This window comes from Mesoplodon densirostris, chromosome 16, assembly GCF_025265405.1.
Source record: "Mesoplodon densirostris isolate mMesDen1 chromosome 16, mMesDen1 primary haplotype, whole genome shotgun sequence".
In the NCBI taxonomy this organism is placed as follows: domain Eukaryota; kingdom Metazoa; phylum Chordata; class Mammalia; order Artiodactyla; family Ziphiidae; genus Mesoplodon; species Mesoplodon densirostris.
Genome location: NC_082676.1, coordinates 28,420,579 through 28,446,205, shown reverse-complemented (window position 1 = coordinate 28,446,205; position 25,627 = coordinate 28,420,579). Strand labels below are relative to the sequence as shown.

Below are 25,627 nucleotides of genomic sequence, written 5' to 3'. Positions count from 1 at the left end.
ACCCCAGTTGGAGATAACTGGATTAGGCCTAAAACCTCAGGGTCAACCCTTCTGACTTCTCTCGAGCCTCCCATTCTACCCATCAGCAGATCTTGTTGGTTCCACCTTTGGAATCTGACCCCTGCCCGCCCCTCAGCCATAACTGCCTGGTTCAGGTTGCTCATTAGTGTCCTAATTCCTCTACTCTGCCCCAGTTCATGTTCCACTCTGCAGCCAGGCAGATCCTATTCAAAGGTTAATTCGGTCAGGCAGCTCCTCTGTTCGAAACTGTCCTATGGCTCCCTCTCATTCCAGGCAAAAGCCACCTTTCTCGCCAGTCAAGGGTAGATTTACCATCCAGGCCCCTCACTTGCCCAGTCTCCTTCCAAGGCCCTGAGTCAAACTCTTACTTGTAGTTTTGATTTTTTAAAAAAGGACAGCTCCCTAAATTGCACAAGCTTCAGGTCCATCCCTCACAGTGGCCTATAAAAGGCCTACACAATCTGGGCCCTGTGCCCTCTGAACTTATCTCCCACCCTAGCCTCTGCTCACTCCACGGCAGCCATGCTTGCCTCCCTGCAGGCACACTCAACATGCCAGGCACACTCCCACCTCAGGGCCTTTGCACTTGCTACTCCTGGAAGGCACCCCTTCCCCGTGGGCCTTTGGGCAAACTATTCTACCTCTCTGGTCTTCCAGAGTGAGACTAGAAACCTTCCCACTCTGCCTTCTCTGGGGACTGAGGGGATCAGGAAACACAAGAAGAGGGCTTTCCAAAGTTAAGACCATGGTACCATATCTGGAGAGCTTTGGAAGGGCAAGAGGAGGGCGAGGAAATGAGGCATTATGAAGAAGCCACGGGAGGCAGGGCTCTAAGGGTTCTGTCTGGGAGGAAAGGGGAGGGTCAGTGGAGATGCCCTCCAGTTGCGTCTGTTGGTTTCTCCCGAGAGAGTGGGCTCCTCTTGATGTCACCAAGGAGGTGAGTTTCAGCTAAGGGAAGGAGAAGCTTGCTGAGATCTTGCCTGGGTTGGAGTGATAGGGAGGTCCTTGTCAGTGGAGGTACGTTAGCATTTACTGGTCAGATGTTGGGCGTCTTCAGGGAGAAGGCATAGTGGGGTTGGGTAGGATTTAGTCACGAGGCTCCCCACGGTCCCAAACCCCTCCTTGGAGGAGAGCCTGTGCCCCAGTGGCCAGAGCCTGGCTACAGACAGTAGCAACCCTGGCCCTCTGTATCTTCTTTTCTTTGGCCCCAACACCCTCTTCCCAAGATCAACCCTCTTCTTGGGTCGGGTTGTCCTTGAACAAATGGGCAGGCCCAGGAGATCTGAATGGTGCAGAGGGCGGCAGGATTACTGCCTTCCTCCTCCAAGGGGACCAAGCGCTTCTGAGCTTTCTCCCTACTCCAACCTCAGAAGGATTGGGGGCAGAGCCCCTTATGGAGAGAGTCCAGTGAGGAGCGCCCATCATGTAATAGTATAAGGGTACTGGCTCTGGGGTCGGATTGCCTGGATGCTTAGCGGATGTCTAATTCCTCTGAGCTGCTGTTTCTTCATCTGCTAAATGATAGCACCTTCCCCATAAGGCATAGTGAGCAGTAAATGAAATACCTGTAAAGCACTTAGCATAGTGCCTGGCACTTCATAATTCACTCAATAATGTTAACTATTCATTTGTTCATTCATTCACTCCTATCTGTATTCTTCCCTGGGTGGGGCACTACAGGGACACATGGGCCCTGCCCCTGGGGAAACAGGACAGTGCCCAGAGGACTGTGTATGTGTGGCCAGGTGGGGGGGGGGGGGGTTGGCACAGAGTGGGTATCTGATTAAGTTGGGGTCAGAAAAGGCTTTCCTGGAAGGGGTGATGTCTAATAGGATTCTTAAACAATGAGGCAGTGTCCAGTGTGGGGTGAGAATGGGGAGCAGGAAAGGTATTCCGGGCAGAGAGGAAGAGCATGAGCAGAGGCTCAGAGGCATAAAACAGCCTGGTGTGTACTGGGGAGGGGCAGGGGTGGGCGGGAGGTCTGCGGGTTCTGGGCTGGAGTGTTGAGATGAAGCATGCTAAAGAGCAGGGGCATCATAGTCGGGGCTTGCATTTCATCATCTACAGACTGGGGGCAACCACAGTCCTTAACTCACAGGGTTGTTATGAGGACTCGGAGTTCATACTGGTATAGCACATACCTAGGGGCCTGGTACGTGGGGAGAACTCACTGTCAGCCATATGATTGCTTATAGATGTGTGTGGCAGGAAGACTCTTTTTTAATTTATTTATTTTTGGCTGCGTTGGGTCTTCGTTGCTGCGTGCGGGCTTTCTCTCGTTGCGGTGAGCAGCGGCTACTCTTTGTTGTGGTGCGAGGGCTTCTCATTGCGGTGGCTCCTCTTGTTGCGGAGCACGGGCTCTAGGCGCCTGGGCTTCAGTAGTTGTGGTACATGGGCTCAGTAGTTGTGGCTCACGGGCTCTAGAGTGCAGGCTCAGCGCATGGGCTTAGTTACTCCACGGCATGTGGGATCTTCCTGGGCCAGGGCTCGAATCTGTGTCCCCTGCATTGGCAGGCGGATTCTTAACTACTGCACCACCAAGGAAGCCCCAGGAAGACTCTTCTGAGGGCAGGTGCATTGTAGGGGTGATGCTGGCATTGGGGAGGTCAGTCCATGGGACTGTCCAACTGCAGCCAGAGGACATAACCTTGAACTCCAGGCCTCCATCTCTGCAGCCTGTCCCTTCTCAGCCTCTGAGCTGCCAAGGTCGAGGTGAAGGCTGCTGTTCTCCTGGGCCTGGGGAAAGGTTAGTGAGTGAAAGGATCTTCTGGCAGGAAACCTGGCCCCAGGGGAGCAGGGAGGACAGGGGAACAAGGCGGCTGCCATGCCAACCTTTTCCCGGGTGGCAGGGCATCGGAGCCAATAATGACTTAGGGTAAAGGGCATTCAGAAAAGGCCATCTCTCTCCCTCTCCCAGTTCTCTTCAACCAGTCTCTCCCTATCCTCCTCTTTTTTATTTCTCTGTGTCTGCATCTCCTTTCACTAAAGCCACTCCTGGGGGTTAGGCACCCACAGGTGAGTCGCTACTATTGCTGACTCACCTGCCAGCCATCTGGTTCTCCTCCTGGGAGTCTCCACCCTCCCCCACCAAAGGTGAAAGAAGGGGCCCAAATGCAAATGCCTGTACAGCTTGGCAGGTGACATTCCCGAATGAAGCAGGTGGCGGTGAACAGCAGTGGCAGGATTAAAGGGGTGCCTGCTTCAGCTGGCTGGCTGTTGCCCTGGTGGATGGGCTCAGGGTTGCCAGAGCTCCTGATTTTTCAAGAGCAGCTGGACATCTGGACCTTTGCGTGGGTAAAAGGATGCTGAAAGGGATTATCCCACTGCCTGAGAGTTGTGACAGGCCAGAACTGAGGACAAGGGAGTGTCCAATGAGATGCCACCTGCTGGGGCCAGACATCCACTCCCTCCCTGGCCCAGGGCTTCCTGAGTCACTCATAGAGATGGGGGCACCCTCAAGAAGTGGACTAGACTGCCTCCCAGCTGGAGGCTCACTGAGCTACAAGTGACACTTGAGTGTTTCCCATCCAAGATCCTTCATTCTTTCAACGAAGACTTAAGCACCATCCTGTGCTAGGTTTTGAGATATAGCACCAAACAGATGAAAAAGGTTAGGGAAGTATTCTTTTTTGTTTGTTTGTTTTGTTTCTTCTTCTTCTTTTTTTTTTTTTTTTTTTGATCAGCAGCTAAGTTTGCCATCAGTTTTATTTTCTTTTCCCCATTTTTGGCTTGATTGTGTCTTTTGGCTGGATACCCACCAAGAGGCAAACCCAGTTTACAGGTGATAAAATTAATTTCATAGTTTTTTTTACTGTTATAATGTGGCTACTAGAAAAAATTAATTATATATGTGGTTGTCATTTTATGCCTATTGGACAGCACTGCTGTATATGTTTCAGCCAAGTATTATATGTATATACATGTATGTGCACATAATATATCTATAATATGGCTTATATCATCTTTCCATAGCATCTATCACCGTCTTATTACCAGACACTTAGAACTGTTCAATGTCAAAATGAGTGCCAGCCTTTCAACGTCAGCTGAAAGGGCTGCCCCCATCATCTGAAGTATCCACTTCCAAAGCAGAGAGTACCTGTTGACTCAGTCTGATTCATCTGCCTGACTGACCTTAGTCTGATGTTGCAGAGCCTTGGCAGAGATGACAAACCTCTTGGGAATGTTTTTATATTTTTCTCTTAACCTTATTCGTTCAGAAAGGATTATAACCATCCTGCCAACGGGTATGCACTCCAAATGGCCACACATCCTGGATTAGGCAGGAAATGACTAGGAAAGTATTCTTGAGAGGGCTTGACAAGTATCTTCTGGAGCTCGTGAATTAGTGTGAACATGGAGATGAGGTCCATTTCTGACCTGGAGAATTTCTGATGTGGGAGGCCCAGGCAAACAGCCCACGCTGGCTTGAAGGGATGATGGTGCTGGGAATCAGGGAGGAATAAGGGTAGTCCTGCATCCCCTCCCAGTGTTCTGAGGCCCTTGAAGGTAGGTGGAGGACCCCAGTGTTCCAGGGCTCCAAGTGTTGATGTAGGCAGGTGAGGGGAGGCTGGAGCTGTGGGGTGGCGCAGGTGGCTATGCAGCCCAGCATACTACTTCAAGAAGCAGAGGGGCTAAGAACCTCTTACGGACTGACAGAGACCCTCACTACTCTCTGAGGGTCCAGGATAAAGCTCTCAACACCCCCCCCAAATTTGGCATGTTGTCTACTGAAGACTCCAGCATCAAAAGCAAACAAAACCCCAGCATGAGTTAGAGTAAGAGCACCTCCCCCGGCCCATCATCACGGCTAGTGAAGAGATACTTCATTTTTCTCCCTTCTTCCTCCCCATCCCAACACAGTGGCGGAGCAAGGGTTCAAATGGGGTCAGAGGAGACCTCTTGGAACTGGATATAAGTTGGAAAGTTTTAAACTGGACTGGACTGAATTTGAAAATCAAAGTGACCAGTTAGTTATTGGTTGGGCCCTAGATGCTGAGACGAGAAAGGGGGATTTGATCGAGGTTAGTTGGATAAAAGAAAACACTTCATGTTTCTACATTTCAGTGAACCCGTTATGCATTATACACATTAGACCAAATATAGTGCTCTTTCTGTGCCAGGCACTCTCCTAAGTCTTTACATCTACTAGCTCCCTTAAACCTCACAACCATCTTGGAGAGTGGGTGCTCTCATTACTTCCATTTTACAGATGAGAAAGCTGAGGCACAGTCAGGCTAAGTGACTTTCCCAAGGTCACACAGCTGGTAAATAGCAGAGTCAAGGCTCAAATTTAATAGCATGCAGGCCAGTCAGAGCATGTTTGTGGATCTGGGTTGTGGGCTGCCACTTTGAGGCTCATGGTTTAGACATGCATTGGGAAGCTCTGTGGGGGAGAGGAGGGAACAGTTGGGGGAGCACTGAACTCGGGCAGGCGCATGGCCTACTTAAATCATGGAATCTCACAGGTGAGCAGGATCTTGGAGGTAGTCAAGCCCACCTTTATCCCCATTTTACTACTGGGGAAAACCAAAAAGGGGGGTGGAACTTGCCCAGGGGCCCCATGGCTCAGGCCGCCTCTCTTCTTCCTAGGCTTCTCATGTGAATTTATATCCTAGGAATCAAGAAGCCTACAGGATGAAACTGTGCTCCTGTGGCTCTAATCTGAAGGAGAGAGGGAAGGCTCGGAGGCAGGATACCTAGGTTCAGGTCTCCTTCTCTTAGGGACGCCTGCCTGTCCCCAGGGGGGAGGGCCATCCTGGATTGGGGAGCAGCAGACACAAGCTTACCCTGGCCCAAAGGCCACCTCTTGTAGCTGTGCATAGTTGGGTGCTGACCAGGGTGCTGAACCTGTATGGCTCCTTCCTCTTACAGCCTCACTGAGGGGAGAAAAGGAAGAGAGAGGGAAGGGGATTCTCCTATTTTTGTCCCTCAGAGACCAACATGACTGTTTTGGGTAGTGTTTAGTAGGAAAGCCTTGGGCTAGGATTTCTGTGGTCTTTGTGGCATAGGGAAGGTCACTCAACTGCTCTGGACCTGCTTTTTCATCTGTCCAATGGGGAGAGTAGCTCCCATCCTACCAAACTCAGAAGGCTGGGGCGAGCATCACTTGCGGTCAGAGCACAGAGTCCAAGGCCATTTCTGGGGCCCAGTGAAGCCTCTCAGGAGGTCACCCTTACAGGGAGGCTTTGTGGGCCTGTTTCTTCCTCTGTGGGATAGGGGTTGGGCTGGGTGTTTTCAGATGCTCCTAACCTGGGTGCTTGGGTGCTGTGGCTATAGGTGGAAGTGCTCAGAAACATGAGATACACTTTGCAAACAGGACTGACTTAGGACTCTTAGACCATCTTGGGAATTATGCAGCATTGTTCCTTTCTCATACAAGACCTGACTTGTTTTCCAGCTTCAGGAGTGGGTTTTGCCCATACTCCTCGTCTGGACAAGATGTGAGGTCTAGGTACAGCAGTTTTACTAAAAAGAGCACTGGTTTTAGAACCAGCTGACTCAGGTCCCCATCATGGTTCTGCCACCCCTAAAAGAGCAACCCAGCACCACTTCAACTAATGCTGCTAACAGTGTTTACTTTGGGAGTAGCCAGGTGTACTACACGAGACAAGGAAAAGCCTAGCACACTGGGGGCACCAGATACAAGCTTGTTTTCTTTGTTGGATAGCAGCCTAAGGCTCCCTTCCTCTTGTCAATGACCCTCAGTCTTATCTACCCATGTGGCTTCAGTAATGATAGCTGGTAGCCACTGAGCTCCTGCTGTTTATAAGACACATTATTTGGTTGGACCCTGCAACAATCCTGAAGGTAGAGGTGATGCTCATTTTGCAGATAAAGCCACATACCAGCAAAGGGAGGGCTGGAAGTCGCACCCACTTCTGCTTGATTCTGAGAGCCCTGCTTGGCTTTGAGCAAATTACTAGACCTTTCCAAACCCTCTTTTTCTGGCCTAGAAAATGGGGATAGTATTTCATTATGGTTGTTATGATTTGAAGATATAATGTATGCTATTTTACAAGGGTACGTGCATATTTTAAAACATATATGAAACAGATTTGAGCGATATGGGAGAAAAGAATGGAGAGGTTACAGGGGTTTGTAAAACGGAAAACACTTAAAATGAGGAGGTTCTTGCATGCATTAGTCATAGTTTGCCAGGAACTGAGAAGACTGACTTGATTCTTTTCACCTGATATCCAGGTAAAGGAAAAAGATATAAGGTCTGTACACTAGAGAGTTTCAAACTTCAAAGTGCACACGAATCATCTGGGCAACTTGTTAAAATGCAGATTCTCATTTAATAAGCCTGGGTGGGGCCTGAGATTCCACATTTCTGGCAAGTTTGTAGGTGATAGTGTTGGTGCTGCTGGTTTGAGTAGCAAGGATGTAGCCTTCCCTTCTCAGGAATTCCCAAACTGGTTTCATCACATGAATCACCTGAGGAACTTGTAAAAAATGGACTTAAAGGCCCTTGCCTAGTGATTTGGGTCCAGGTCTGGGTTGGGGCCCAGGATGTACTGTGTCCTTCAACCAAGCATCTTAGGAGACTGGTAGGCCTGGGCAAGCTGGAGAAGCATGGCTGTGGTGCTCATCTCTATCAAGGCCCATGCTGTAGACAGACATGAGACTGGCTCATCAGACCTCTGTTCCAAATGTGCCTTCCTCAAGGGACAGGGAGGAAAAGCAAACAAGAACATTTTCCCAGGCTCCCTTGCAGCTATAGTTTGAGAGGTGATGTCGGTTCCAACTATCAGATGCATGCAGTTGAGCCTTGCACTTGGAACTGAGCTGAGAGCGAGGGCGGTCAAGGTGGCAGGATGAGGGGATTTACTTTCAGGCACAGATCTAGGCAGTTGCTGTGAGGCTCTGGAGTTTCCTGATCCCCAGATCAAGGCAATGATGATGTGATCTTGCTGGTGCCTGCATCCAAATCTTCTTGTTTAAAAAAGCTAAAGTAGTTTCTGTTTCCTGCAGCCCTCCCACTGTTTCCTCTCTCAGAACCCGTCATACAACACTCACTTTACGTGGCTAATATGGAACACGGCCTTTCCTCATGGTCATCCAATCTCCTCTATTAGGCTGCACTATCAGCCTAAGCAGACAGGCCCTGCCACTAGTGAGGAGTTCCAACCTCATGTCATTGCTGCTCTCTGCACTCTAGGGTCTATCTTTAGTCACCTGGGTCTTGCCACTCCTCTCTGGCCACCACCCTCACTGCCTGCCACTTCTACTTGTGACACACCCTCTGGGTCAGGTTCAGGGTCCAGCACAGCTGGAGTGACTTAGTGTGTGCCTTGTGGTATCCCAAGGACAAACAACAGCTGGGGGCTTGGATGCCTGCCTTTGAATCTCTCTTTTGGTGCAAAAAGTCAGTAGTGGTCCATAAGCATGTTAAGTTTGATAAAAGACAAAGCTGAGGATATGCACGTGAGGGATCTTTCCTCTCCTGGTGGTGGGACCTGTCTCATTGGAACTGCCCAAAGTAGACAAGATTAGAAGCTGACAGATATTCACTGCTCCACAGATTCTAATTTTTCTTCTGTGAAGAGGCATGGATCAGTAATAGAATGTCATTAATGAGAGTAGAAAGGGAGGCCATGAAGGAAGCTGGATTTCAAAGAATGAGGTTGTTATGGGGCTTGCTACCCACTTTCTAACTACATGTCAACAGGTACTGACCATCCAGCACAGGAATATAAAATCTCCGTTTTGAACATAACGCATTCTTAGAGTCAGGGTCTTGAGACCAATGATTTCACCATGGAGGCTGACAGAAGCTCATGACTAAGTAGATAAATGCAATGCAATGAGAAACACAGCCAGCTCTAAGAATTAGGAAAGAGACAAGGCAAGGAAGAGAAGGTGGGAATGTAGGGGCTGCCAGAGATGGTACACATGGTCTATGGCACTTCACTGAAAGACAAAGATTTAGAACCAGACCTTTACTTGTAAGCCACTGGATCAACAAAGAAATTTCAAACCAAGCAAAAGTGATGCCATGAATCACGCTAGACCCAGAAAGGTCATGGCAACTTCCCTACAGACAGGACCTTTCCTGTATCGCATCCAGCCCTGAAACTTCCCCAAAAGTCAAACCCAAACTCCTCTGTGGCTCACCAGCTGTGGTCATCCCTAGGTGGCTATTACCAAAGCCATAGTCTGCTCCCCAGGGGTGACTGTCTCTGGTCTCTGTTTTGCTTGACCTAGGTCAAAATTCTTTGTTTAAAAAAGCTAAAGTAGTTTCTATGGAGAAACCAGAACCCTCACACTCTGCTGGTGGGAATGTAAAATGGTGCAGTCACTTTGGGAAACAGTCTGGCAGTTCCTCAAAAAAATTAGTTATCGTATGATCCGGCAACTCCACTCCTAGGTGATATACCCAAGAGAACTGAAAACATATGACCACACAAAAACTTGTACATAAATGTTCAGAGAAGCCTTATTCATAATAGCCAAAAAGTGGGAACCACCTGTCCATCAGCTGATAAATGGATAAAGAAAATGTGGAATATTATTTAGCCATTAAAAGGAATGAATTACTGATACATGCTACATGGATGAACCCTGAAAACATTAAGAAGCCAGACATGAAAGAAGCCAGACATGAAAGACCACATAATGTGTGATTTCCACGTGTAAGAACTGTCCAAAATAGGCACATCTTTAGAGACAGAATATAGACTAGTGGTTACCTGGGGCTGGGAGGAGGGAATGGGGAGTGACTGTTAATGGGTACGGGTTTTCTTTTTGGGGTGATGAAAATGTCCAGGAATCAGATATGGTGATGGATGCACAACACTGTGAATATACTAAAAACACTGAATTGCACACTTTAAAAAACATGAACTTTATGGGTATGTGAATTGTATCTCAATAAAGCTGTATTTTTAAAAAAGAGGAACAGGTTATTAAGTACTGATGTTTATTGCTAAGGCTCCAACCTTCTGGGTTCCACAAAACATATACCTGAACCATTCCCTTTGGCTGCTTGGCTGGAAGGAGGGAAGTGGCCCAGAAACACAACACATACCAACAGCCTGACTTGGAAGTTCCTGAAGGGCCCATTCACCTTCCCCCACATAACTAAGACATAGTCTGTGTTCCTCACTGTCCCTGATGCAAGGAGACCCACTAAAAAAACCTGCTGATTCTGCAGGTGGATCACTAAAGTTTCTACGTTCAGAAAACAGAATTATATTTATGGCTATCCTTTCCACTTTTGCTATTAGAAAATCTAAGTGGCCAATTTATTGTTTCTATCTTTTCCTTTCCTTGAATCAGGGTCCTAAAAGTTATCTACTTCTCCCACTTGTCTGATGTTCCTTTAAATGCTTCGTTTTATAATAAAAGATGCTTTTATGAGCAAATTGCCCCAAGTCCTTCTGGTTGAAGGTACGATCCAGTTTCAAAACAAAAACGTTCCACCCATTAGCTGGCTCTTGAGGAAGACGACTATTAATGACTGCATTTGTAGCTCTGCCTGACCTCTGGGTCTTTCTCCAGAGCAGAGCTGTTCTAAAACCTTCAAGGTGGTCTTTTACTAAATCAGTGCTTGAAATGGGGTCTGCCAGAAATGCCCAGGAAGCCGACTCATGCTAGCCTCCCCTAGTCCCAGCCTCCATCTTGGATTGACCCTGGGCACATATGCCTGTTTAGTTTACTCCTAACCCACTCTCAGGCATAGCACACAGGCAATTCAGGCTACAGTGTATTAGCAGATGCCTCAGGAAGGCTCTGGTGGCCCTCTGCCCACAGATAAATAATACATCCTAATTTAGGGGAAGGAATCCAAGGAGCTGAGAAGTTTAAGGACCTACCCATGGCTGAAATGCTAGTTAGGGAGTGAAAGTGACTAGTGCCTTGATCTCTTGCCTCTGAGTCTGGTGCTCTAGAGGGCTCTTTCCACTCCAGCACAGGGGTTCATCACTGACCACATCTCTCAGGCCTCAGGCTGAAAAGGATCTGGAGAACACCAAAGGTCAGGTGGGCCTGGACAGAGGGTACAGGTTTCCAGAGGCTGGGGCTCCCTGGGGGTGAAATGCCTTCCTGGGTTGTTTCTTGCGTCACTAGCTCCTTCATTCACCCTTATCACACACTCCCCCCAACCCGCCCCCTGCCACCGGCTTTCAGAGACCAGGCTCCCTGCTTGCCCCGAAGTTCAGCACCACGCTGCTATGCTTGTGTCTGGGCCGCAAGAGGGGTGAGGGGCACACAGTTGCGGACTCTGTAGGTAAGTACCACACAAAGCCTTGAACCTTTATTCTTTCCCTTTTGCCCCAGTTCCCAGGGGTCATCAGACATAGAAGCAGACACCAGAATGTTTTAGAGCAAGAAAGGCACACCTCGGATTTCGTAGGTAGACACGATGGCCCTGGGAGGGGAAGGGACCTGCTTAGGGTCACTCAGTAAGTTAGTGGCAAAAAAGAGATTAGCCTTCAGGTCTGTTCTGTTTATTCCTCTGTTCATAGGCTGCCATTGCCCAGGCATAGAGGGACCCAGAGGACTGGCTCAGACAAGCAGAACTGGAAGATTTTGCCCTTTTCAGAATGATGCAGTCTTTCCACAATGTGCCTGTCCTTGAGAAAGTCATCCTTGTGGCCTATGGGGTTTCCAGTCACTCATTTTCATCCATGAAGCCAGACTGGGACCCATCTTAGTGGTGTCAGGAGCAAGAGCAATTTATGAAAGGAAGGTGCCTGAGAAGCAAGAACAGGCCCTGGGTAGGAAAAAAGAGTCATTTAGCCCCTCAAACATTCAAACTCTCAAGCCTCATAAATGGAAGGAACTGAGCAGCAAAGAAGAGTGGGAGACTGGCAATACGATTTCTGTATTGACATTTGGTTCTTAATAATAACATCCAAAATGTGTTCTGTTCTTACAGTGCTGCAACTGGGACTGCATCGGGTCGAGGGTATATGTTGCCGGAGTCTCCCCTGGGGAGTGGGGAGGAGCTGGTGGTGAGAGACACTGATTTCTCTTTAGGACCCACATGCAGCCAGCTGGACAGCTACAGCAGGTACCTTGGCCCTGGTAGGGGGTGGGGAGGCAACCCCAGCTGGCCTGTAAACACATGGGCAGAGCCCCTCGCCCCCAGTCCACAGGGAAACGGCTGTTGGCGGGGCCAGCGGTGGCAGCTCCAGGAGCGTAGAGGGAAGGATGGGATGTTACATTCTTGAGGCCTTCACAGGTACATGTCATCGTAGCCCGGCGGGCGGAGATGGTCTGGGTCAGGTCTGGAATGGAAAGAGGGGCTGGTGAGTTGGGGCGATGGAGAGCCAGGGGCACACAGGCACACAGGGGCCTGAATGGAGGGAGCCTGCCTCCGGAATGATGTGGTGGCTTGTGCAGTTCAAGAGCATGCACTCTAGAGTTGGGTCTGGATTCTTATTCTCCCACCTTGGATAAGTTACTTCATCTTTCAGGGCCTTGCTTTCTGCATCTGTGAAACGTGGACAGTAATATCTACCCACAAGTGTTGACATAAGGATCCAATGAGTTCCTGACACATACAAAAAGTCCATTAAGTGTGAGTAGCAACCCCTCCTCTGAGTCCTCCCTGACGGGAGCTGGGGAAGGGAGGCACTGAGGAATGGGAAGCTCCTGGAAGGCTCCAGGGAGGCATCAGGCAAGTGCCTGGAGGAGGCTCCACTCTCTTGGCAGCAGGGGACAGCGTTAGTGGTGACTCTGCGCCTGGCGTCAGACGCCTCCATTCCTGCAATGCTGAGCTGAGCTACCATCAGGTCCTACTTCTAAGCATACCTGAGTGAGTACCTACCCAGATGGGTTGGTCCCAATGGGTCCAAAGGGGTCAAAGCGTGCTCCCGGGGGCACAGCGCCTGGAGGAAGGCGGTTTGGGAGGCCCGATGATGGGTCAATAAGTGCTCTTGGGAAGCTGGATCTCAGGGGATCCACGATCATGCCACCTCTCCGACACCTGAGGCAAGAAGGAACAACGGGTAAGCAAATGTGGCAAGCAGCAGTTGGAGAAGGAGTGAAGGTGGTGAGAATGGACTAAAACTGACTGGGACATCAGCTCCGGATGGTTCAAGCAGACACACATGGATGGTTGCCTGAGTGCCAGCACGAAGTGGGCAAGAGCAACAACACAAAGAGCACCCCTTCTCTAGCAATCATGGCCTGTACTTTCAGCTCTACAGGCTCCCTGAACGCACAAAATTGAGATCCCTGCCATCTCCTGCACCCAAGGGGGACAATTTGATAAAGAACATGTGCCAGAACTTGTCAAGGTCAGTGCAGAACCATCACAAGGCTCTGCAGGCTACTACTTTAGGTCTACGGACTAATGAATTGAGACAATTCACGATGCTAGCTTTTGTGCTCTGTTTCCTTAAAGGGTCTCAGGGCAATCCATAATTTGGTTGCCCAAGTCTGGCTCTGGACAGCATCTGTCCCTCATGGAATTCCATGGATCCGACCTCATGGCTCAAACTAGGATGAATAAGCTGATGTTCCCCAAACTTTGAAGTCACTGTTCAAGCTTAACTGCAGACTTATATGATTTCCCCATGGTCTAAAAGTGAGACACTCAAGCTGGGGACACTTTGCAGCAGAGGTTAAAATCTAAAAGCATTCAGAGAAGACAGTGCCTAGCTGAGGCTGAAATAACTTTGTTGGGGACTTGACAAGAACCACACCAGAGTCTAACGGGGATCAGAGACTCCCCTTACCAAGTGAGGTGACCTCTGAATAGCCCTGAACTGCCCTCAGGTCTGTAGCCCACTGTGTGCTCTTCAGTCTGCACCTGATAGATCCCCATGGCATCCTTCCATCCAAGGGACAGCTGCGTCTTCCACCAAAACAAGCAGGGCCAGAAAACAGAGGAGCTGCCCCCTGGGCTTGCTCAGCCCCTCCCCGACACTCGGAGCCCTCCTGCTGCTCCAGGTACGCAGAGCAGAGCGGTGCTAATGCTCTCTCAGCCACTCAGCAACAACTGCTTCCTTCACCCCAAAGGAAGACTGATGAAAAGCTCTAAGATTAGAAGATGAGCTTGGGCTGAAAGGCCATAAGAGCAAGTCGTGTTGCTGTCACCTCCCCAGCAGTACTCACCCAAAGGGGTCTAGGTCCTCTCCCCCGACAGCAAACGGGCCCAGGGGATCACACCTGAAACAAACAAGGGACAATTACTGAAAGTCCCAGAGCAGCCTGGCGCCTGGGCTCCCAGAGGTCCAAACCTGATGCCTTTGGGGACACAAATGTACTCCCAGGCATGGGGGACAGGGGAAGCCCCTGCATGAGACCAGAACACAAGGGATATTTCAAAGTGGTCCTTGGCACAGACTAACACTGAAATTATTACAACGGCAATTACGCGAAAAGAGCTGGACATAAAACTAGAAACATGGAGGATCCCAATAATGTAGAAAGATAAAAATATGAACAGTGGTAACCAGATAAATTTTATTTTATTCATACCTTTCTCAGGCTCCTAAAGTTTGTACAAAGAACCAAGAACATTTAGATCAGAAAAATACTATTCTAAAACCCCAAACCAAAAGCTCAGATTTAAAAGCTTCGAAGGATGGAGTGAGATGGGGGCTCATATACAACTAGAACTGTGCTTCTCAACCTTTTTCTCATTATGGCCCCTGCATGAAATGTTAATATCACAGATACTGCACTGGATAGCCACAAACCATTGTAATTCCTAAGATTCTTTTCACCCCCCAACCAAGAACCAATTTTTGCCCACACTGAGACTGTAGGAGCCAGGAGCATAAATCAGTGCGTGCTTTGTGGAGACCAAGTCTATACTAACATATATATACATGTAAAATATATCTGCCTCTCAAAAGCCTTCTGTATCTTTACATTCTGTGATCTGATAATTTTATGCCTAGGTATCCATCTTAAAAAAATAATACATAATTCAAATGAAAATATCATCATAAACACTTTAACCAAGGGAACAGGATTGGCTGTAAATGGGGACCAGTTAGGCAGATCATGGTAATGCAGCCATGGAAACAATGTTCTTAGAATGTTTTAAAATGATGTGGAAAAATGTTTATGCTCCAGTGTTAACTGTGGGAGAAAAGGGGATTATCAATAGCCTAGGAAATCAACTATGAAAAGTGTGTGTGTGTGTGTGTGTGTATGTGTGTGTGTAAATAAAACTAGAAAGAAGCATAACTGAAAATATAAACAGTGACAGTTACACCTGGGAGAAATTTCTTTATACTTTCCTCTTTTTCTATATAGGATATGGCTATGGATATAATAAAACAAAGAAGATTTGGTATTTGAAAAAGCGTGCTTTGGAATCTGCTTTGAGCCCCGGTGAGCAATACAAACCTGACCGTTCTGGGGCATGGGAGACCTCAGAAAAGCCTGGTAAATAGCAGCTAATCAAAGCTTACTGGTAAGAAGCCATTAATTAAGCAACTAGGAAAATAATCCAAAAGTAGGTGCTTCTCCAGGCAGTTCTATCTTATGAGCTGGAAAGGACACCATGATTTAGGTGGACATGGCTTCCAAGGGAAGCAATTTTTCCTGACCTAGGTTATTGTTTCCAAGCCATGGTTCATGGAGCTGGCAGTTAAAACTTTCTGGTGGCCTCCCAACAACCTGCCTCACTGGACAGACCAAGTGGTGCAGAGGGCAGCAAGCATTTTACACTTATCTCCACAAACTGCCCTCTACAGAGCAGCAAACAGAAGGAGCTTCTAGTGGCTATAAAAATGACTGGGAAAACAGAGCCTTGATGGCTCCTGAAACATGGAGCCATCTCTGTTTTTCTCTCCTAGGCCACAGAGCGTGGGGAGGAAAGAAGAGATAGAGCACAATGGAGGCTAGAAAGGCAGCTGCCAGGCCCACCCCAACAATCTGCATTCTTGCAATTGTCACGGCATATCCTTTAGGCTCACACTCAACACAGTCTAACTGCAACACATGCCCGTTTCTGTGAGCTCATTATATACACGCCCAGATCCTATTATAAAATAGTCTCCGTACTGGATATGCTGAATGAGGCTCTCGGGATTAAAAAAAAAAAAAGCAGCTAATTTTTGTAAATGGTCTCTAGAATCAAGCCCCTAAAACTTCATCTGGTAATCAACTGAAAGAGAGTGCTGTACACTAAATGCTGTAGGCGCAACTGCCTAGCTGGGCCCACTGGACAGTAAGGCCTAGTTTCAAAAGGGGTCCTTTGGGATTGGGGCCCTTTGAAGGCCCTTTGGGATTTGGGGGTGATCCTGACCGCACACAATTCCTCCTTATGTGCTCTCCTCTCCTCTTAGATAAAAGCAACACGCCTCTCTTGGGCACACAAATCCTGTTGATGCCATTCTTACGGCTGAGGTGGTCTGGTGAACAGGAAAAACCTCAGGACTCTGGGTGGGGGACTGTCTGGCTGGTTGGCAGGGGTCTGTCACAAAACCTTTGCACCTCAGTCTTTTACGATGGAAAATCTAAGTAGTAACACTCAAAGAGTCTGCTGTCATGGTGAAACATAGTATTGGACATGAACAGGTTTGTTGACAGGAAAGCCCTGGAAGAATGGAATAATAGCAGCTGCCGATATTTACTGACAGCTTGCTTTGTGTCAGGCACCATGCTAAATTTAGTTTTTAAAATTTAATTTTCTGAATAGGTAATGCCTTCACCAGTTTCAAAATTCAAAACAATACACAGATTTAATTCAAAATTCAAAGGATACATAGATCCATAATCTTAGGCTGGATGTGTTTTGGAATTCACAATTTTTCATGTTTCAGAAAGGTCAGATGAATATACCTAACATATTATTCCGTAGTACCCTATAACCAATACCCTAATATTTCTGCAAAATGAATGAGAATTCACACAAAATGAACATATAAGGAGCTTCATGCCACTTCAGTTCAGGTTTTGCTACCAAACAAGGTGTGGCACCAATCTTATGAAAAAAACAAAACAAAATAAAACAAAAAAATCAACAACACCTGGTTTTCAGAGCTCTTTTGATTTCAGAGTTGTAAGATAAGAGACTGTGGACCTGTACAAGTAAAAAAAATCTCCCTCTTAGCCCTGTCCTCCAGGCTACCCACAGACAACTAATGACATCAGTTTCTTGTATGTTCTTCTGAAGATACTTTGCATATATGAGCAAATATGCATTTCCCCTACTTTTTAAACAGATGGATGCGCTGAGCTCCTTATAAATATTACCTTATTTTATATTTGCAATAGCCCTCTGAGAAAGTACAATTTTTTTCCTATTTTACAAGTGAGGAAACTGAGGCTCAGAGAAGCAAGTGTTCTTACACAAGGCCAGATGGGTAGTAAGTGGCCAAGAATGAATTCACACTAGGTTTACCCAACTTCAAAAGCCATGACCTGGGCTTCCCTGGTGGCGCAGTGGTTGAGAGTCTGCCTGCCGATGCAGGGGACACGGGTTCATGCCCCAGTCCGGGAAGATCCCACATGCCGCAGAGCGGCTGGGCCTGTGAACCATGGCCGCTGAGCCTGCGCGTCCGGAGCCTGTGCTCCGCAACGGGAGAGGCCACAACAGTGAGATGCCCGCGTACCGCAAAAAAAAAAAAAAATAAAAAAAATAAAAAGCCATGACCTTTTAATTGGTGTGTTGAGACCATTTACATTTAATGTGATATGTTTAGATTTAGATCTGCCATTTTATCATTGCTTTTCCAATTGTTCTCTCTTTTTCTTTCCTCTATTTTCTCTCTTTTTAATTCAACCAGAGTTTTTGACCAGATCTCTTTGTAGTTTTTTCAGTGGTTGCTTGAGGGATTACAATAAACAGATGGAACTTTTCACAGTCCACTGAGAAATAGTATATTACCATTTCAAGTAGAAGGTAAAAACCTTATCAGCATAAGTAAGTCCTTTCATTCACCTTCCTTGTCTTATATAACATACAGTATTGTCATATTATATGACATATGTAACTACAATGAATTTGTTCTAATTTTTGCTTTCAATTATAAAACATGTTTTAGAGAATTCAAGAGAACAGTCTATTATATTTATCTAGATATTTACCATTCTTATTGCTCTTCCTTTATTCCTGATGTTCCAAGTGTCTATCTGGTATCCCTTCCCTTCTGTCTGAAGAACTTTCATTAGCAATTCCTTCTGAGAAGATCTGTTGACTATGAATTCTCTTCGTATCCTTTTACTAATAATATCTTAAAATCCTTCAGAAATAAAGATGACGTATTTGCTGGACATAGAATTCTGGGTCTGACATCCTTTTTTCTCCGTATTTTAAGAATGGTGGTCTACTTATTTCTGGTTTCCAAATTCTTATTCCTCTATAAGCAATGTGTGTTTTTCTCTAGTTGCTTTCATGACTTTCAGTTTTAGCAATCTGATTATGTTTAAGCATGGACTTCTTTGGGTTTACCCTACTTAGGATTTGCTGAGCTTTTTACATCTGTAGGTTTATGTCTTTTGCCACATCTGAGACGTTTTCAGCCGTTATTCTCTTCAAATAATTTTTCTGCACTACACTCTTTCTCCTCTCCTCCTAAGACTTTCATGACTGCAGTGTCAGCTCTTCTATAATTGTCCCACAGGTTCCTGAAACTTTATTTTAAAATATTTTTTCTATTGTTCAGATGATTTCTACTGATCTACTTCAAGTATTTAATCTCTCCTCTGTTATCTCTATTCTGCTGATTCATCCAGTGAAATTATTTTGATTACTGCATTATTATTTTTCAGTTCTAAAATTTCCATTGGGTTCTTTTTTGTACCTTGTTTCTTTGCTGAGATTTTCTATCATTCCATTTGTTTCTAGACTGCCCTCACTTCTCTAAGCATTTTTATAATAGCTGCTTTATATCTCTGTCACATAATTATTCCAACATTTGCATCACATTGGAATATTGGCATCTGTTGATTGTCTTTTTGTGAGCTGAAATTTTCTTGATTCTTTGTATGCCCAATAATTTTGAACATTTTGTTATGAGGTTTGGGGAGAATCCTGGTATTTTTGTCTTAGCAGGCAATCAACCCAGCTGGGTTTGGGATCCAAGTTCAGGTTTCAATGTCAGTTCTGTTTGGAAAGCCTTTGCAGTGCTATCCAGTTGTGTACCACGTATGTGCTAACCAGTGGTCAGTCTGAGACCTGGCAGTGGGCTCTCCTGTAGTTCTGTTCTCAAAGGTCTTTGGTGTGCTATTTACAATCAGATCCACTTATGTACAGTTTGCAGGTAAGGCCTGGAGTCCATAACTTTATGGAGTTGCTTTCTGAACTCTTCCATCTCTGTGATCTATCTCCCTGATACCTTCCAGTTCCCTGGGGCTCCTCTTTTGGTCCTCTGGCCAGAAAGTTGGGACATTGCTTACCTTGCTCTGCCATGTACTTCCCCTGACAGTGCCTGTGTTCACATGCCTGTATCAAATGGAGGGAGAACAAAGAAAGAAAAAAAAGCAACAGTGGTTCACTCCATACTCTTGACACAAGTCTTACTGGAAAGGAAGGGTCTTCTCCCTCAGTTTTAAGTTTGTGGACTGTCACATGCTGGGGTATAAAACAATGGAGAAAAGGAAGAAGAAACACGGGAGATTTTCCTCATTCTCTCTTGAGCACTAGACCCCATTCCCACTCCTTTAGCCAGAATGGAGGGCTGTCCTGGAGTGCTCTCTTTCCATGCCAATATCTAATTCCTTGCTTTGGGCTTCCTTGAGTTCATACTGGAGGCCAGTATGGTGGTGTTTCAACCTCTGGTCTTCTTTCCCAGTCTATCTGCTACTACTTTTCAGCATCCTCAAATAATTGCTCCATGCATTCTATATAGCTGCAGTCAATGGGAAAGTCAGCAAGGAGTGTGCTTATTCCAGAACCAGAGTCTTCCAAACCTAGGCTCTTAACCAGTACAGAACATCAATATGGCTGCTTTCAACACAGCTGCTGGTCTGCACCCACCGGTGATCACCAGGCGTGAACGCAAAGCTCTCCATCTGCACATCAGAGTTCTTTAGGAGTGCCGGCTGCGCTTTCACAGTGCATCCAGCAGCAATTACCTGAAGATTTCCAGACCCTGATCCCTGAGTCGGTTTTCATGGCATTGTTTGAACCACCTAGGCCAGTTCTGTTCAAGTTGTAATGTGCACATGAATCAGTGGGAGAATCTTGCTAAAATGCAGGTTTTAATTCAGAAGATCAGGGATGGGACCTGAGATCCTTCATTTTCTGAAAGCTCCCACATGATCTGGCATTGCTGGTCTGGGGACCACCAATGGCTAGGCTGCTTCCCAGCGAGGGTACGAGCTGGGGAATTCTTGTGGTCTGGGTTTATTTGCCTTGTCCTGCCAAGTGTGGAAACTTAGGACTGGGAAAATGGAAATGCTGACAGCTACAGACAGCAGTGTGTGCACATAAACAAGGAGAGCACCAGTTATATGCTCTGAGCAAGCAGGGCACTACACCTTTCCTTTTCCCCACCCCTCAATGAACTCATAGGATAGGATATCCTATGGGTTGAAAGGTGAACTGGGGACTGAGAATGGTTGGAAAATACTGCATTTAGGCTAAGTGAACAAAGATTTTCAAAAGAGAAAGAAAACATATGCATATACTAAAAAATTACAAGGAAAATGTCACCCATCATCTGACTCTAACACAATGACTATTTTTGCTATTCTTTCCTGGTCTTTTTATAAGCATATTTTAGACAATTATATTATAATAAATATAATTTTAGATCTCACTGTTTTCCTCCACTTGTGTCCTATATTCCTCATGTTGTTTGTCTTTGCTATTAACATTTTTAATGGCCAAATAATAGTCACTTAAGTGAAGCAAATTTTTAAAATTTACTTAATTAGGTATTGGTGTATTGCTTCTGGTGTGTGTAACTATAAATAATGCTGTAATTAATAACTTCCATGCTCATATCTTTTTCCAGGTTAGAAATCGATAACTGTTATTCTTTGCCCATCCGACCACTGTATGATGGGAACAGACAACCTATTTCTCTGGTCAAGAGACAGAAAGCAGTTGTACTCAGGAGCTTCAGCTGTACCTGATTTAGATGATTTAGAAGGTTAGATTTAGGTCCTTTAAGCTGATGAGATTTAGATAAGATTTTAGGCTGAGCTGATACAGTAACGGCAAAAGACTCCTCAGAACCCTGGGGGAGGGGAAATGTATTTTGCCTTTGGTAGAAATGTCCCCCTCTCAAGATTCCACATCCCTTAATCCCCAGAATCTGTGAGTGTGATGAGAAATCACTCCTGCTTTTATGTTTTATGGCACAGTTGACCTCAAAAAGGGGGAATTATCTGGGTGGGCTAATCTAATCATATGGACCTTTAAAAGCAGAGAACTTTCTCTAGCTGGTGGCAGAAGTAAAGGTGGAAAGGAAGATTTGAAGCATGAGAAGAGCCTGACACACTGCTGTTGGCTTTAAATATGGAGGCAGCCACGTGAGAAGAAATGTAATAGGTTTAAGGAAGTGAGAGAGAGGCCTCCAGCCAATAGCCAGCAAGGAATGGGGTAACAAGAAACTGAATTTGGGTTCAGTTAGCTTACAAATGTTATGGGGATGATGCCTCTCTAAATACTTTAAAAGAAAAAGGAGACTAACTCCAGCAGTGAAAAGGATGTGGAAATGACACCAGAATATAGGGGGAATGCGAATTAATACCACTGTTTAGGGAGGCAACTGGGTAATACATCTCAAAATCTTTAAAAAGAGGCTTAGTCCTTAATATATTAATTCTACTGTCAAGAATGCATGCTAAGGAAATATTCAGATGTGTTCTAAGTTGCACGTAAAATGTTCCCTGAAGCATTACCTATGATAGCCCCAAATTAGAAATGACTTAGGCTAAAAAAAAAAAAACTCCTTGCATCATCCTTGCTTTTTCTTCCCATCATCAGGCCAACTCATAAGCAAGTCCTATATAGTATACTTCCAAATATATCCCAGATCATCTACATATCTGCCACCACCTACCATCTACCACCTACCATCATTATTTCTTGCCTGGGTGCCTATGTCAGCCCCTTACCTAGTCTTTCTGTTTCTACTCTTGTCCCTCTCTAATCCATTCTCTACAAAGGAGCCGGAAGAATTAAAAAAAAAAAAAAAGTAAATAATACCAAGTCCCTCTCTTGCTAAATACACCTAGTGGCTTCCCACTGCTCCTGACAATGACCCCAAGGCTCTACACAAACTGTCCTTTGCTTACCCCTACAGTGTCACCTCCCATCACTCTTCCGCACCATGCTCCAACCATACTAGCTTTCTCTTTGTTCTTGGAATAATCCAAGGCAAGACAGTTTCTTTTGAAGCAACTGCTGATATAGGTGCCAAAAGGAGAAAATACCCCTTTGAATCCCACACCAATGTTTATGAGCTGTGTTTCTTTGGGCAAGTTGAATAACCTCTCTGTGTCTCAGTTTTCTTTTCTATAAAATGGGGATAACACTAGCACCTATCTCTCATTCTCTTGTTAATGAAGGTTAAAAGAGGTTATACTTTATACTTAACGTAATAGCTCAGCACACAGTAAAGGCTCAATAAATATTACCTATGTTAGTTGCCAGAATCTAAGTGGGATTCCTTAAAAAAAAAAAAAAAAAGTCAATGGTTAAAGGGGTCCCAAATGGATCACTTTCTAACCAAAACATTTTGATGGCTTCTATTACCCCAGGATCAAACCCAGCTCCTTAGAACATAAGGCCCCTTGTGATGTGGCCCCCAGGTTCACCTATTCTCCCTTCACATGCCAGCACAAGTAATATATAACCCCGATCCCTCCCCTGCCTACAAACACACACACACACGCACACGCACACACACACACACACACACACACACAATGATAAGATGATTTCATAGCCCCATTTGTTCCCACTGTTCCCTTGGCCACAAATGACAATTACTCCCAATACTACAGATTTTTTATTAGTCCTTTAAAATTTAGTTCATCATGCATTATCTCAGTGAAGCTCTTCCTTCTATATCCTATCTCAACTCAGTCCTTCATAATAATCAACCTTTTCTGAGCAGAAGACCTCAGACATACTTCTTTCATGATTTTAAAAACAGTTACGGTCTGGAATAAAAGGGGCAATCAGCCCTAATTGACTGTGAACTCCTTGAAAGTTAGGTCCATACCTCTTCATGTATTCCCAGTGCCTAGCACAGTATCTGACACATAATTGACACTTAGACCCACTTGGGGCTAAGAAATTGTGTAGAGGATAAAAGCAAAGGTTTCAGAGTTAGACCCAAGTTCAAATTCTGGCTTCACCATTTAACAGCTGTCTGACCTAGGGCAAATCATGAAATCTCTAAGCCTTAGTTTTCTCCCCTGTAAAATACAGACAATAGTATCTATTTCTCAGGGTTGTTATAAGGATTAAATGAGAATGTTTACAAAAGCTTAGCACCTGGTACACAATAAAGAGTTTAATAAGTAGTATCCAATATTCTATTATTATAACACAACTTCTTCTCCTGAATGGTTGTGGTCAAGTTACTTACACATGAACCTCAGTTTCATGTAAACTGTAAAAGGGGGATAGCCCTTACTGATCTCATGGGGTTGAGAGGATTAAGTAAAAGCATGTGGATGAAATGACTAGTATGTTGTCTGCAATAGCTGGCGTTCAATAAAAAGTAGCCATATAAATATTACTGAACTAGCTTTGCCATCCATGGGAAAAAGATCAAAGGGATAAAGATTTCTTCCATTCCAAGGAAAAGAATGAGGGCAACTATTATTGTTTCACAAGTAATGAAAAATGAAAATTATTAAGGTGGCATAGGTAGAGGATAATTCTTTTCAAAATATGGTGCTAGATCAAAGCTAAAATATGAATCTATCTCACAACACACATAAGAATTAATTTCAAATGGATTATCTTAATATAAAAGGTGAAACAACAAAGCTTCTATAAAATATGAGAAATTCTACATGACCTTGGGGTAGGGCAAAAATTTCTCAAACAGATCAAAAAGGCATCACATATAAAGGGAAAGTACTGATAAGCCAAACTACATAAAATATTAAGAATGTTTTAATTAAAAAAACACCATTAACAGAGTGAAAAGACAAACTACAAGAGGGAAGATATTTGTAATACATGTATCTGACAAAGGACTTAAATACAGACTATATAAACAATGCCTCAAATCATAAATAGACAAGACAACCCAACAGAAAAATAAGCAAGAGACTTGAATAGATTCTTCGCAAAAGAGTAAATTCAAATGGGCCTGTAAACATTAAAAAAAAAAAAGATTCAAAATGTGGTCCATGGACCCCTGGGGGGGTTCCTGAGACTCTCATTTCAGCGGGGGTCCATGAGGTCAAAACTATTTCATCTTAGAAGCTATCTGCTTTTTTTTTACCGTGTTGGTATTTGCACTGATGGTGCAAAAGCAATGGTGGGTAAAACAGTTGATGCCTTAGCATGAATCAAAGCAGAAGCATTCAACTAGCAGTCACTGTAACCTCCCTCACCAGCCACTCCGACCACTCCCACCCCCATCCAGTTTTGCTTCAGAATGTCCTTAAAGAATCTTTAAAAATTACCAAGTGTTCTAAACTCTCTATCTTTGAATACACCTCTTTTTAATATTCTGTGTGATGAAATGGGAAATATGCATAAAGTACTTCTGTTGCATGTAGAAATACAACGGTTGTCTCAAAGAGAAGTACCCGTGCAGTTGTTTAAGCTGCTAGCTGAAGTAGCCGTTTTTTTCATGGAAAACCATTTTTATACAAAACAATGACCGACAGACAAACAAACCATGGTTATTCAGACTGGGCTACACAGTTGATACTTTCTTGAAAACCATGTGAACCTGTTACTTCAAGGAAAATAACTGACAGTATATGTTGCCAATGATAAAATTCAAGCTTTCAAGTGAAAATTAGCAATTTGGAAATTTGTATTCACCACTAGCTTGATGGCTCTCCCATACTGATGCTGATGAGATCGGTAATATTGATGAATGTGATTTTTAAAATATTGTGTAATAAAATGTGTCAACATTTAGCGAATCTGCACATCTCAGTGGACCAACAGTTTCCAAATAACCAATTCATGATCTCCCAATAGTATGCACTGGTAAAAGATCCATTAAAAGGGCATGATAGAGCAGTGGATTTTAATGTAATAATGTACAAAAAGTTCACTGATATAGATTCAGATTCTACATTGCAACTAACCCTTTGTGAAAATTAATAAAGGGAAACTAACTAAAATGGAATCGAGACCAGAAGGGAGAGCAGAGCCTTCATGCACGAATCACTTGACATCAACACAGACCCCAGCAGGAAGAGAGTACCTTCCATCTCCCGCAGGAAGGGATACTACTTTACTACTGCCAGGAAGAGGAAGAAAGATTTTCTCCTTGTCTGGCAACAGCTCAGCCAATGAAAGAATCTCACAACTCAGCCAATGAAAAGCCATTATACTGCAAACTCCCAGTTTTCTCCAATGGACTTTAGGTTTATAACAGCCCCTCCCAACTTCCCCTTATTTTCTATAAAAGAACTTCTCCTTTGCTTCACCAGACTTGCATGTGGTGAACCACAGCTGCATTGTCCCAAACTGCAATTCTTTGCTGCTCCTGGATAAACCTGTTTTGTTGGTAATAACTGGCTATTTTATTGT

At 45.0% G+C, this 25,627-nt stretch overlaps 1 protein-coding gene across 2 annotated transcripts in view; it reads right to left on the bottom strand.

Moving 5' to 3' along the window:
• Positions 1 to 11,259: 11,259 nt before the first annotated feature.
• Positions 11,260 to 25,627, bottom strand: part of PSMF1 (proteasome inhibitor subunit 1) — a 46,774-nt gene continuing 32,406 nt past the window's right edge. For both annotated transcript variants that reach the window (XM_060078526.1, XM_060078527.1), the window contains exons 5-7: positions 14,092 to 14,145; positions 12,800 to 12,958; positions 11,260 to 12,257 (exon numbers count right to left, since the gene is read on the bottom strand). In XM_060078526.1, the coding sequence (XP_059934509.1) occupies positions 12,206 to 12,257; positions 12,800 to 12,958; positions 14,092 to 14,145 (265 nt within the window). In that variant the 3' untranslated portion in view covers positions 11,260 to 12,205. The remainder of the gene's footprint in view (positions 12,258 to 12,799; positions 12,959 to 14,091; positions 14,146 to 25,627) is intronic.